Source organism: Gallinula chloropus (genome assembly GCF_964237585.1).
Source record: "Gallinula chloropus genome assembly, chromosome: 14".
Lineage (NCBI taxonomy): Eukaryota > Metazoa > Chordata > Aves > Gruiformes > Rallidae > Gallinula > Gallinula chloropus.
Genome location: NC_140099.1, coordinates 8,430,175 through 8,444,024, shown reverse-complemented (window position 1 = coordinate 8,444,024; position 13,850 = coordinate 8,430,175). Strand labels below are relative to the sequence as shown.

General features: G+C 40.4%; 1 protein-coding gene across 2 annotated transcripts in view; it reads right to left on the bottom strand.

The window, feature by feature from the left end:
• The window catches only part of CDC42BPB (CDC42 binding protein kinase beta), a gene marked incomplete at its 5' end in the record, with an annotated part of 91,651 nt that overhangs the window by 56,911 nt on the left and 20,890 nt on the right, over positions 1–13,850 (bottom strand). For both annotated transcript variants that reach the window (XM_084270369.1, XM_084270370.1), the window contains one exon: positions 6,961–7,052. In XM_084270369.1, the coding sequence (XP_084126495.1) occupies positions 6,961–7,052 (92 nt within the window). The remainder of the gene's footprint in view (positions 1–6,960; positions 7,053–13,850) is intronic.

Genomic DNA, 13,850 nt, shown 5'->3' with positions numbered 1-13,850 from the left:
AGGAAACAAATATGATAGTTAACAAAAAGACTTTCTACTGGGAAGTTTATAGATTATTTGATGTTCAACTTCTTGGAAACCATGCTGGCATTCATTTCAAAGCAAAGATAAAAAAGCTACCGAGCACACTGCTCATGCCCATGGCACGTTAAACTTGCAGGTAAAGCTCATTCTCAAGGACTGGACTTTCAGGAATAAGATTAATCTTAAGTGTCGAAAGTTCTCAGCTGAAAAGGAGATGGACCCGGCCATATCAGCGATAATCCCCGCGCAATCAGCTCATAATGACAGTTAAGAAAAAGGCTAACACAACTGTGAAACTCACGGGCGGATACACACCTCTAGGGATGGGTAAACATTACTGCCTTGGAGGAGTACAAGCTCACTGGAAACTCCACGCATTGCCACACCCCAGAGAAATAAACTTTATCTGGAGCAGGCGTGAAGTAGGACTACTGAGATGAGGAAGGAACTAAAGAGCCTTTCATACTGCCATGGGAGTAGAAAAAGCTTTGCGTGGTAAAGGAAGAAAAATGCGGGTATGATTGCTACCTACAAATACAACTGGAAGGACATCAGTAATAAGGATGATAAAAGATCTGCTTAGGCTAATGGACAATAAAATTACATGGATAAAATGGTGTGAAATTACCATGAATTAACCTTTGCCAGGAACTTGGAAAGGCTTTAGACATTTGAGCAGAGATTTTAGACAAGCCTTTCAACCAGGAGAAGAGACAAAATGTCATCTCAGATGTAAACAATTTATCTGTAATGTCTTATTACCAGATCCATAATTGAATATTACAGTCATTTCCCTCAGTTAAAGCCTGTATATGCCAATTTTAGCCCAGTATTGCAGTCTTGTGCTATTGATACCTTGGACACTACCTGAAAAAACACTGTAGGAGCTGCCTTATCCTCCCAGTACTCTTGGATATGAAAAGTCTTTGAGACATAGCTCATTAGTTAACAGTTTTAATACTGCATCTTTGAGGAAAAACCCGTCTGGACTGCTATATAAGGTTTTTTACATTTATTTTCCATTTAAAAAGAGCAACCAGAGTGTCTTTGGTAGGGTTTGTATGCCATGGTGCACATTTCCATGTTTTTATTTTCATTTTTTCCTCTTTGAACAGGCAGTGCCGATCTTCCCATCATGCAAATAAGAAATCACACGTGCAGGCAAGAAAGGTTCTGCAAAAAGAGAATAAAGGCCTCGAGTAACACCTAAGCTCTTCCTCAGGGATCTGGGTGGGGGTGCAGAGCCAACTGGCCAGGCTGGCAACAGCACTACAATGAACTGGGACTCCTCAGCTCCCTTCGACCTGCCTGTCACCATAGTAACTTGGTGCTGCCATACAAACAAGCTGGGGAGGACCTAGACAGCAACAGGCTCTCCTGAAGCATTTTTCAAAACAAAGCAGCTTCTTTCTTGGTCCATTTCCACTGCATGACATAGCTTGCTTTGATTTTATTTTTTCTCCTTTGTGAAGAGCACGCTGTAGAAAAGCAAAGCTAATTATTTCTTCTGCACCATGTTCTGAACACTTTGACTCTTTGAATAGCTAGATGAAAAGTGTTGTATGTTGTGTGCAATACTTAGGAATTCTGTTCATCCACAAGGCAGGAAGGCACAGTCCCTGCTGGGTACCTAACACCCAAAGCTTCTGGATAGGTGAGACAGACTTAATTGCAGTCCACAGGCTCACTGTGTCCCAGGTTAACAGCCAGAAGTACATAAAGGCAGCAAACTCTGTACCCTACAGCTGCGATTACACGGTGGAGAAGGCTCAGACAGCTCTGCATCACACTGCCAAGCACAGCTCTCCTCAGGAAGCTTAGGTGTGGTATATTCACTTGGAGGCTCGCTGCACCCCTAGCCAGCGTGTCTCACTAGGAACTGCATCATCTATCAGAAACATGTGTTGCACAGGGGATCAGTCCTGTCCTCTCACCCATTACTTATTTTCTCCTGGAAATAGATTTTTATGTCTGTTGATTGCAGCTAAGACTCTGACTAAGCATCCTGAGTCAAGGTGACATGTCCTATTACCAAACACTATGCAGATCAAGTCTGTACACAACAGCATTTATATGGAAAGGTATTTCTAATCCATCCAAAGCAGTAATACTTAGGTGGGGCACATTAAAAGTTTTAGTTATTTTTGTGCTAAGCGAGATTGAGCAGTTCCACCCTTCCGCTGCAGCCACAGTAAGCGCTGCTCATTCAAGAAATCCTTGCTAACAAACAAGGGAAGGAAAACAATTGTTTCAGTCCCATGCTGCCAAATTTCCAGGTGTCAGCCACATTATACAATCCAAGTTCTCACACAAGGTACATCTCGACATAGTTCTTCCTTCAACAACTGCTCTCTTCATTGAAATGCATTAATCCACAGCAGCAAGCATAAATGCTCCTTTACACAAACTGAGGAAAAGTGATCTTAAAGACTTACAAGTGCAGTATAAAGAGGTCAGACAAAGCTTTCAGATGATCAAGTGCAAGTATTTATAGCCAGACAGTCCCCAAACACGATCCTCCGCCTACATCTCTCACCATACTGGAGCACCAGCCCCCCTAGTTCCCTTGGCACACAGAGGCAAACACCAAGCCCAGAGAAGGCATTTCTGAAGCTGCCCTAAGTTTCTCAGGTAGCCACAACCCCACCAAGCGCAGGTTCTCAGGGTATTATTTCCTCTCCAATTATGGCCCACAGTGTTTCTAGACCAGAGTACTCAGGCACACGCAAACTTCAACCCATAGGTGGGTTTGGCTGTTTTCCTTGATGTTTTGGTGTGATTTTTTTAAAATTCTACAAGCTGGAGTTTCCCATTCTTTCAGTCTTCTCCTAAAACATGTATTTTCACTAGTTAACAAAAAACTTCACCCTACACAACACACTCATTCTTGTGTACAGAGTTCTACCCTTCTAACAGCTAGCACTTCAAACTCCATGCTCTTCCAGCTCTCATGCACTCAAATAACATCTTAAACTTTTCTTCAGAACTACGAAACTTCTGAAAAAAATTAAATTCTGTTCTCAAGCCAGAGACTCCAGAAGTCACCACCTTAAATGCTTCTGTAAAGGACATTTGGACATTCAGTTTACCCTGTAGACAATGTAGCTGACTTAGTTTATGAGAAAGGGAGAACTATGCGTTTTGGCAGGTGGCTAGAGAAGAAATTTTCTAGATTTTGAGTTAGGCTATTTCTGTCTTACCATAATAATGAGACCTTATAAGAAACTTATTTTTCTTTCCTTTCCCACATCTCCCATGCTATAAGAACTTTCCTCAGGTGCTTCTGAGTGACCAGCTGGGTTTTGTACTCATATTGCTGACAAAAGTCTCAAGGACCTTGTTGAGTTCTGCTGGTTTCCAAAGAAGAAAGAAAAAGGTGCTGACATGCTGGTACAGATACATACTGGTGGTTGTATCTGCATTAAATTAGATACTAATTTTGCAGCTGTGTCTCCAGGGACAAGTTCACATATGGTCTCAACCCTCTCTCCAGTCAAAGACCATGTATCCCTGGTGTACATGTTGTGTGGCAAAAATTTACCACTGATCCCCACTAATAAGAAGTATCATACCTTTATTCTGTTTAAGCTATTTTTCTTCAAAGCTTCTCATTTATGCAAAAGTTCTTTGGTAAGAGTAAAGCCCCTGGCATTCTCCAAAAAGCCCAAAGTAGCTAAAATGAGAAGGAATGGAATGTAGTGTTCATCTTTTTTGAAGTCTGGCTTGTTCAGCTGTTAAGCATTTAATTTAAACTAATTAATTCTAATAGGAATAAATCTAATTCAATTCTGGCTAATTTCTTTATGCGTTTTAAAAAATATTTTACAGGTATTTTTAAAATTTATTTCTAGCAGATAGTTGTGTTTGAGTTGTTGGGTTTTTTAAACAAGAACTAACAAGTAAGCTCACATCCACTAGAATCCCATCAGGTAGTTTCTCACAGTTCCTTTGTATGTCTGAACGTACCATGGAAAAATTACTTACAGCTCCCCCATCCCATTTTCTGAAGAACTGCTTCATCTGAAGTCAGATGCCACAAGTTCCTCTCCAGAAACTTGATTTTATTTTCTTATTATAGAATGTCAACCTTTATATAATTGCTATTTTATAATGCCTATAATATTTGGCAGTTATGGCAGCCCAGAATACACATGGGTCAAATGATTCATTCATAAGCAAAAAGCATGAAATATTCTCTGGCAAGTGGGATTAAAGTATAATGAACTTAAAATCAATGATTACTGCATAATTTAAACTGATCAAAAAGTTTCAAGCTGCAACTATAAACTAAAACGTTTATAATTAAAAGATGAATGAGACAACGTGCTATTGACAGATAACTAATATCACTGACTTCCTGAGCACTCACAGCTCTAACAGAAGGATGAAATTAAGATACTTTCTCATTTCATTTCTGTGAATTTTCATTTCCACTGGGGCCTGGGATGTACAAATTGCTTTAGTTAAGCTTCAAGCTTCTCCAACCAAAAGAATATGAAATACATTGTTGATTCAGACACTCCAAATGCTATTAATACAAGTTTCTACTCAGAATTTGTTATCTTTTATACACTTTAAAGACTCTTGATCCAAAGCTAAGAAAGGTCATCCTAACCCCCCTAGCAAGTATAAACTGAAATCTCTTGAAGTTCATGCAACTACTTCAGCTGCTGTTGTACTGAGATTTCTGGTTGGTCAGTTCCTTAAATGGAGAAGAACACAGCTTTGAAAAAGAGCAGAGCAAGTACCACAGAAGACAGCCCTTCCTTAAAGTTATACTGTGCACAGGCATTCCCTACACTGACTCCATCTGCAAGGCACTATAAAGGGTTCCCTTGACCTGAAACCAGTTTTGATAGCTGCAGCATTCACAAGTCTAGCTATGAAAAGATCCAGAAACCACTTCTAATCCCACCAAAAGACAAACTGCCAAAACACTAATCTAAAATTCTTTAGCTATCAGTGGTCACAGCCACTATAGCAAGTAATTTGGCACAGCAAGACCAGAACAACAGAAGGAAGTAGCCTGTGTGGAGGCTTCCCATCTCTATAGTATGCAGTTCAGGAATTTTACTTCAGACTGTCTAGCCAGGTCTCCTGGACCAAACGTGCTTTGAAGCTGTTAGAGTCAAACCTGGTGATTGATTCTTATATACATCTTGAGGCCAGAAGCACATTTGGTGCACACGTGGAACAGAGGTTCTGGTTTAGTTTCCTCCATAAGAAATCCTTCTTATGTACAGCAAAATCATTCTGTGGTAAGTGGGGACACTCTCTTCAAACTCATGCTGCTGTTCTGATTCAAAACCCTAATAGAGAGGTAGACAGTTGCCTACTATATTCTTGATTCTCTAGGCCTTTTACCTAGTTAAACTCTCTCTGCTCAGACCTCTTTTCTGGTCTTAATTCATAGCTTTTCCTTAGACTTATCACATTTTTTCCCCTGCTTCTGCTATTTCTGGCCAAATTAACTTTTCTCTCTAAAAGCCATGTTCAAATAATACACACCAGCTAAAACCAAACAAGTGAAACAAACAACTGATTTTTGTGCACTATTTCCACTACTCTAAGATAAAACTTCCTTTTTTATAACAAATGTTGCAAATCATCATCCACTAGAAAATGAACTTTTTGTCTTACAGGTGAAGATGTTACTTCATCAGCTCATTAGATAATGGTACAGATTAAGAGATGTTCTTGAAACACTAATTTCTGTCTCTGAAGCAGCTTAAAATTACGTGGATATGAATCTATTCCTGCACTCACTACCAAGGGCATATGCACACAGAAACCTCACTGCTTTCTGAAACTAAGTCGAGTAGGGTCCAGGGATATTTCTAGCTTAGTTTCTTGTCTCCCTGTGATACCTTTGTCCCACAATCAAACCCTAAAGAATTTGATCTGTCCAGGGTACATCATGTTTGGAAGGGAAGCCCTGCACAGCACACAGTCCAGCTCTCTGTGGAGATGAAAGAAGCCCAGCCTTACCTACCAGCAGCAGAAGTTGTAACCAAGTGCTAATGGTCTGAAATTAGCTGCTAATGGCTGTGACTATATTTGACATGAATGTGGCACTACTTCAAAGAAGCTTCCTGAAAGAAATGTAAGGGTGTTTTTCCTTGTAGAAATTCTTTAGTTAATAACCACTTTTGCTGACAGCTATGGCTTTAGTTACACATATATAAATGCTGAAACAGTTATCCTTGAGGTTCTCCAGAACTCTCAGGTACCCTATGCCTATTGGAGGGGACACACTCATGAACGCTTTTGCCAGTGGCAGGCCCTATCATACTTCTGTGACTGATGAGACTTTCATCATGCATATTAAGTAGTGAAGCTTCAGTCCAGGGTCCTGGGACTGGCGAGTCCTCAAAACACAAGGCGTTCCTATCATCCCAGCATGACTCAACTTGCTGTCCAAAAAACAGATCCAGCAGCCTTTGATCTTCAAAGATGACAGGGAAGAGCCTTTGAGGCAGCCAAATGCGTCTTTCTGCATTACCAGATTGCTACAGAGACAGGCAGATGGGTGGAGCAGCCTCCGCGTTCTTACCATAGAAGCAGCCCGCTTCTGAGTTAAATTATAGCAGCACAGAAGAGTACATATGGCAAGTGGGAGAAGAGATCCCAAATTCAGCTGTGCAGCTGCTAGGTGGGACCACCCAGTTCATATACACATTGAAGAGACACTTGTTTTGCCACACTCGAGTCAGAACGAACCAGCCACAGAAACGTTAGAGCTGGACACTAAATCCCATGTTTCAAAGGGACCTTTTACTGGTACCTACTTCCACTGCACATCTGGAAGTGTTCCGACACATCTGTGCGAATCTGTTGCCTTTAGGACAAGTGCAAGTAAATCAGAGCAAGAAATCAGATGCCCAAATGATGAAAGCTACATTACTACAGCTGACAGAAACAGTAAAGACGCCTTACCTCCCCAAATGCACCTCTTCCAATCACTTTTATAATTTCAAAGTCATCTCGATGGAGTTGCATTTCCTTGACCAATTTTGTAAATGGTCTCGCTGTTTAAAGGGAAAAATAAAAAAGAAAATTCAATTATCAAGAGAAATACCATAAGCCAAACCAATCCATAAAATAGAAGTACTTATTGCATACCCAGTGCAACAGCAGTTTTTTAATTACCAGTGGAACTATAGAAGGAAAAATATTAATTACATTATTCAACACAATTATTTTAAAAGTTAAATCCTATGCTCAGTTCTGCCCTGCTGCTGGAGAGTAACAAGCAAAGTAGTCCTTCAGAATTCCCACCCACCCCCATTCTTTAGGGCTTTGCACATCAGTGAAGGACCATGTGAAAGGGACAGAGATGATTCATTATTGGTAAACCCTAGAGAAAATCTGTCCTATCCTTCAGGCACTAGAATAAATTTCTTCTTAAGCACAGTTCAGCTTTACCTTTTATTATTTCAGCTCATACCAGCTAAAGCCTTAACAACCCACTCTCAAGAGACAGCTGTAACTACGCACTACCAAAGAAACAATTTCCTACAAGGTCTGCGGCTAATTTAAGATTTTCACTTTGAACCATCCTTTCTGTTAAGCAACATTTGCCAGATCTCAATTAGACTAAGTATTGAAGGGCTGCAGCCTAAATTTATCCAGCAATTAACTAACCTACACTTTGTTCTGGTGGACCCGCTGGACTTGAGACATTGCTCAAAACACTGATTGACAAATTCCATGGTATCTGCAGATCCCATCAATTTTCTCCTCTCTAGTTCCAAGAATACTTCATTTCTTTCTAACATATCACAGGACGAGGATTACTATTTAGCTACAACATTTGTTACGATTCACTCCTCTGATTACTAGGACCAAACCAATAAGGAAAAACAGTGGTGCAAGCAAGATTGCACAAGAGCAAGCATGGCATCCATGAAGATGCCTGCACTTCAAAGAGCAGGAAAAAACCTCTTCTCCACCTTAGCACAAACATTATTAGACTAAAAACACTGCATTTTTAAACAGTTGTATTTTTTCTACTTGCAACTGAATAGAACATCACAGAACTGCTATCTGTAACTCAGCCCAGGCTCCCATTCTACCTCCCCTTACGTTGTGACTGAGCCAATGAGAATCCTACAAGAGAGGTCACTGCCTTGACAATGTTTTTGAGATGCTAACACAAACAAACCAAACCTTACAAACACAGAGAAGCCTGAACTGCAGATCACAGACTTCAGCATGACATCTAATCCAGAAGGGCTGAAAACCCCTTGGCAAAAATTCATGTAACAGCTAATAAAACGAAGGAATCGCTGTACTGAAGAACAGCTGCCTTGTTGCTTTGTACATCAGGAGAGGTGTTACTGAGAAGGTTTCCTCCACAGGTAATACCCCTTCACTGCATGTTTCTTCTCTATCCAAATCACAAAATTCAAGAACGAGACTCTACTAGATCTTTCCGCTAGATTCCCTACTTCAGCTGGGCAGAAATGCCTACCATGGTCTTCCTCACCACAGGGCACTGAGACTATCATCCCAAATTGTTTCTAAACAGACTTACAGACAACACCAACTCAAACCAGTTAGAGACCTGTACCTGTCCCCTCAGACATCTACACAATTAAATACCACTGCCATGGCACGTGTCCATTATTTCACAAGGCTCTCTTGCCTTCTTCAATTCCCATCAAATCAGGGTAAACAGAGGAAATGCAACTACAGATAAGAATAAATAAAATAAATGTGAAAGTTCCATTATCAAGTTATGAGTCACTGTTACAGAATGCAGGTCATTAGACTAATTTTGCTAAACACCAGCTTCTGTTATTAAACTTCACAGGGAGGGGAAACGAAAATCTGTGATTTTACTTTTGAGGGATACTAACCCAAGATTTTTATTTATTTGTTTCTAAACTAGTAACCAATGTTAGCAATAACACAAGTCAGGAAACTGAATACCAAAACAACTGCTTTAAGTATTTATAAAACCCCCTGCTGCTAAAATGGATCGCAAGCAACTTTCAAAGCAGGAAGACACAAACCCATGTGAGTCTAAGCTGTCCTGTACACTTGAGAAATACTTATTTCTTACATTTTTCTTATTTGTCACCCGTGACAAAATATTTTATTGTTTTGTTTAGAGTTTTCCTGCACTGAATGGATCAAACTTCACCTCTCTAAAACTGGGATTTGGTTTAGAAATGCATTAAGTTTTATTAAAGCAGGTGAATTCAATAGATTTGGTTTTGAAGACATAATAAACACTATGTACCAAGCAGGGTGTGTACTTGTATTTGAATAAACAGGAAAAAATATTATCTGCAGAGCAAGGCATTAATGTATCCTTTCTAGGAACTGTTTCCTTCAAGAAGGTCTTTTAACCGTCTTTTCAATTCAAAAATGGCTCAAGTCCCAGGCTGGTCTTACTTTTTCCATCTCAGTTGGTCAACTCAAGTACTACATATTAAAATTATTTAGTTTAATACATGTAAATGAAAAAAGTATTCCCTCCTATATGGAAGTTACTATTTTCCTAAGTTACTTCTGCACTTAACTAATGTTGGCTTTCATTATTTAGCAGGTGTTGGTGTTGAGAAACACTGCAACTTCAGCAGGCTCTCTGCTGGAAAGCTAAGCACCAAACATAAATACTTGAATGTACAGAAAAATTTTAAACTTCTCTCCATGGAATGAATAATTACACTTTATTGATTAGCTTAATTTTCAATATTAAAATCAGGACTCCTGATTTGGAGTTGCTTTAATACTTAGTGGAAGTATTTCATCCTGGTGAACAGGAGCATTAGCAGTACTGTACTGGGGGTTCTGTTGGCAGTGATTGCTGAGTTTCGTTCCATATACTGTTGCCAGGGTAACATCAGTGAGAGTAATTGCAGGAATTTGTTTATTCATGACTACGTGGCTGTAATCAGAATTTGGGATAGGTGTTGTACGTGCAATATATTTATATGCATCACCGCCTTTGCTCTCAAGGTGATTTTGCATTATTGCACTTAGAACCGTTTGCAAGAAGGATGCTCTCTGTAAGGCCACACAAGAAAATAAAAAACCAGCTAATTTTAAGTAGCTATGAAATGTATGTTCTCAGGAATTCAATACAAAACAGTAACAGTGGATGTTTTGATCAGCATTCATAATGGGAAGTGAAATGCCAGCATTTATTTCTTCATCGAAAACCAGGGCATGTATGAAAGACATAATTCTCCACCCACAAACATATTCTATTCCCATCATATTCTCGGCTTCCCCCGATAGATGGGACTAGGATATTTTGTTTGCACAAAAAGAAAACATCAATTTGAATAATTAGAAAACATAATTTGAAGCACAGCCATCGGTAAATAGGTTTGTGATTTAGGTTTGTGAGTTGGTGTATCTACGCTGCAGTCAATTTGTGTTATGCCACCTGATAAGAGATATTTGAAGACTGTTTGAGGACGACAAAAAGCTGCAGGGAATGCCAGCAGAGACGATCTGACACAACAGACTGGGCACTCAGCACAGCTACCCCAGGAATAGGTGCACACTGGCCTCCATCAAGGTCAGAGGCTATGTCAAATCTCCTCTCATTTCTGAAAGCACATCAAGGAAGAATAGCAATATTGTCAACCTCACCCTCAAAAAACAGTAAGACAACTTTTCCCCAGCTAGAATGTGGTTTAAAAAAGGAGAAGTACTACAGCATGTTCTGGATTTTTACTTTCTATTCAGATTCTGAATGTAGGTCAATAATCTACTACCTGGAATCAATGTAGGTCAATAATCTACTACCAGGGACCAGAGATCTAGTGCCTTGACATCACAGCGGATGAAAGACTGCCTGCTGGGTTTATGACAACCGCTGCTTCCATGCGGGAGTTACCCCATGGTCTCACTTGAGGACTCCTGTGTGTTTTGTTAGGCAGCACAAGTCTCCAGAAATTCAGAATCACAAAAATCACTGAGTCGAAGCTGCCAAATGCTCAAGAACATCTGATGTTTTGTATCATTGGCAGCTTCAAGTTTTAAATAAATCTCACAAGTGCAAGACAATTAATACACAGGCTTACAGATCCCTCTCAACAATTCAGGCTGAAAGGGACCTCAGGAGGTCTCTAGTCCAACCTCCTGCTCAACTCACAGTCAATATTGATTTCAGACCTGGTTACTCAGGGTTCTGCCTTCTCAGGTCTCAAAAACTTTAAGGATGGAGACTCTATGGCCTCTCTGCATAACCTGTTCCTATACTGAACTGCCCTGTACCAGACAGTTTCACAGTTTAGAACAGATCTTCTACGTGATTTGGGGTTTAAGTCATTATATAATATAGTATAACATTCAGATATATCTACCCAGAAGGTATGTTCAAACTGTCTGGTGGTACAGAAATTCATCTGCCACCATGCTCCCTTTATCTACTCATCCCCTTTACAATATGTCGTGGTAGGAAACTATGTGAATTGCAAAATATTAATGTCAGTGAAACAACCAAATGACGCAGATAATTGTCTGTGGTGCTGTACTTCTACTAAGCAGATCCAACATTTTATTTCAGATGTTTTCTTTGGAGGAAGAACATGAAAGAGCAGCAAGTTCTACCATTTCCCTCAACCACCCCTCTTAACTTACATTCTAGAAATCAAGTAACTTGTTTGCCCTTTGTGCACCCTTTTCAAAGGACCAGCATTCCTATGATATTGCTACTAAAACAGGAGGCTGACAGGTTTAACGAGTTAGTGCTTGTACACACATCTTGAGATACCCACACCCAGGTAGCCCCAACCTGCTTACTAGGGTGATAAATACCTGTTACAGCCCACACTTGACTTGTAAAGCAGTACAATCCTCTTGCTACCCAATTGTGAAATTTCACCTGTATTTCAGAAATTTAAATTTCTGTTAGTTCTTGCATCCTTTGTTCACTCAAGACTTATTTTTTCCAGGTATAGATCCCTTCCTGCCTTTTCCTCTGCTGCCCTATTTCCTCTTAGTGTCTACCCCCAAGAATGCATTGTTTCAGTCTGGTTTCCCAAGGAAAGAGGGTATCTGTCATCACAGTGTTGGGCAGTCTCAGTGTGTTCTTCCTGCCCGATACCTTTAGACCCAAGTGAAGACCCTTAGTATTCATTCCCCTTACCAAATTTCACGGAAGTTACCCAAAGATACCAAGTTGCTACAAGTTTTATAAAAACCTGGCAGTGACTAGGAAAGACACCCATGGTATCCTCTCCATGAAGGAACGGCTGCTGCCAGACTGTAGCATCACCTGTTCAGCTGGGCAACCAGCACATACGACAGTGCAAAGCAGATGTACCTTGCTGTCCCTAGACATGGAGGGACGGTGAAGCAAGACTGAGACAGAAGAGGGAGGGAAAAAGAGAGCACACAGCAGAAAAGGGAAGGTCGTACAGTGGGAAGGGAGGGGTTATCCCACTAAGCCTAGTAAAGGAGGTAAATCCCAATTCTACAGGAAGAAAAACATCAAAAGTTCAACTGTTTACAAGAAAAAGGTGACAGGGCCTGAGTTTTCTGACACATTATCTGCTGGGCCTCTGACTTCTGCTATGCCCTCCCATTTTTATAACATATATGCACACACTTCACTTACTCCTTCTGCCTCTTGCTCAATGACCTGATTCTTCATCGTCCATCAAACCCACTAGACAAATAAGTTTAGTGGTGCAAGACTTCAGTTACCATTGCAATGACACAAGCTCCACTGGGTTAAAAACCTGAGAACAACCCAGTTACGTCTTGCAAAGTGCTCACAGCCCTTGCAGAGCAGCCTCTTGATACAGAACAATGAATTACACAGAGTCTCCCTTTCGCCCCCCAGCAAGGCCATTCAGTTTTACAGTACTGGCTAGTCAGTACTGCCAGACTAAGATGTTTCAACAGTATTTATCTAACTGGAATGCCAGGAGAGACAGATACACTAATACAACACCAAGAATGTCTCAACCTTCTTGAGGCTGATTGCCAGCATTCTTCAAGAGTAAGTGGTAACTTTATTATACAATTTTGTATAGTGATATTTAATGCTGTATACAGGGATTTTTTTTTTTTTTTTAAAAGACCAAACTTTTCTGAAGTAGCAGCACAAAGATGTCCATTTGCAGCCATGATTATGGATTTTGCTGCATTTTATGACAGCCTTCTGACATAGGTAAAAGAGTGCCTGACCACTTTTAATTCCACACCTGACTGGCACTGAACAGTCTGGAGAAGATTTGGATTGGATAATTACATGCAAAATCCTCAAAGGTTTAAAAGGATAAAATAGTCATTGCTTTTAGGGGTAAGCCAAGACTGAGTGCTCACAGCTTCTGCATTTTGCTCCAGGAGCAGCTTTATCAGTTACAGAACTAATCCCAGCATTTAGAATTTGTAAACCAGTTTGCAGGAACTGTGTGAAAAAATGGATCACCAGGCTCAAGGGTAAGGGCACTGGGAAATGTTTTGAAGAACACTACTGAGTAGTAGTTCTGGTGCTGATCCTATTAGTATTGCTAAATTTGCCAACAGAGCAGCAAGGCATTTACCTTGACAGATCATCCCTGTTCACTGTTACTCTTGTGTGGCCAGCCTCAAAAGCAAGTGCCACATTGGTAGGACTCAATCCCAGCACTCAGCTACCATTTGCCAGCTCGTTGATGAATGTTACCACAAACACTTAATAGCTGGCTACCTGCCTGGCCAGCCCATTCACTGCTTTTTGTGCTTACAATGAAAGGACACCACAGATAATACTCAAGATTTACACAGAACAAGTGGTGAGGAACAGGCAGATTGTTCTGAGTTGTCTAAGGGACAAAATGTGTCTCCAATTTAACTCCTTTCAGAGCCACCCT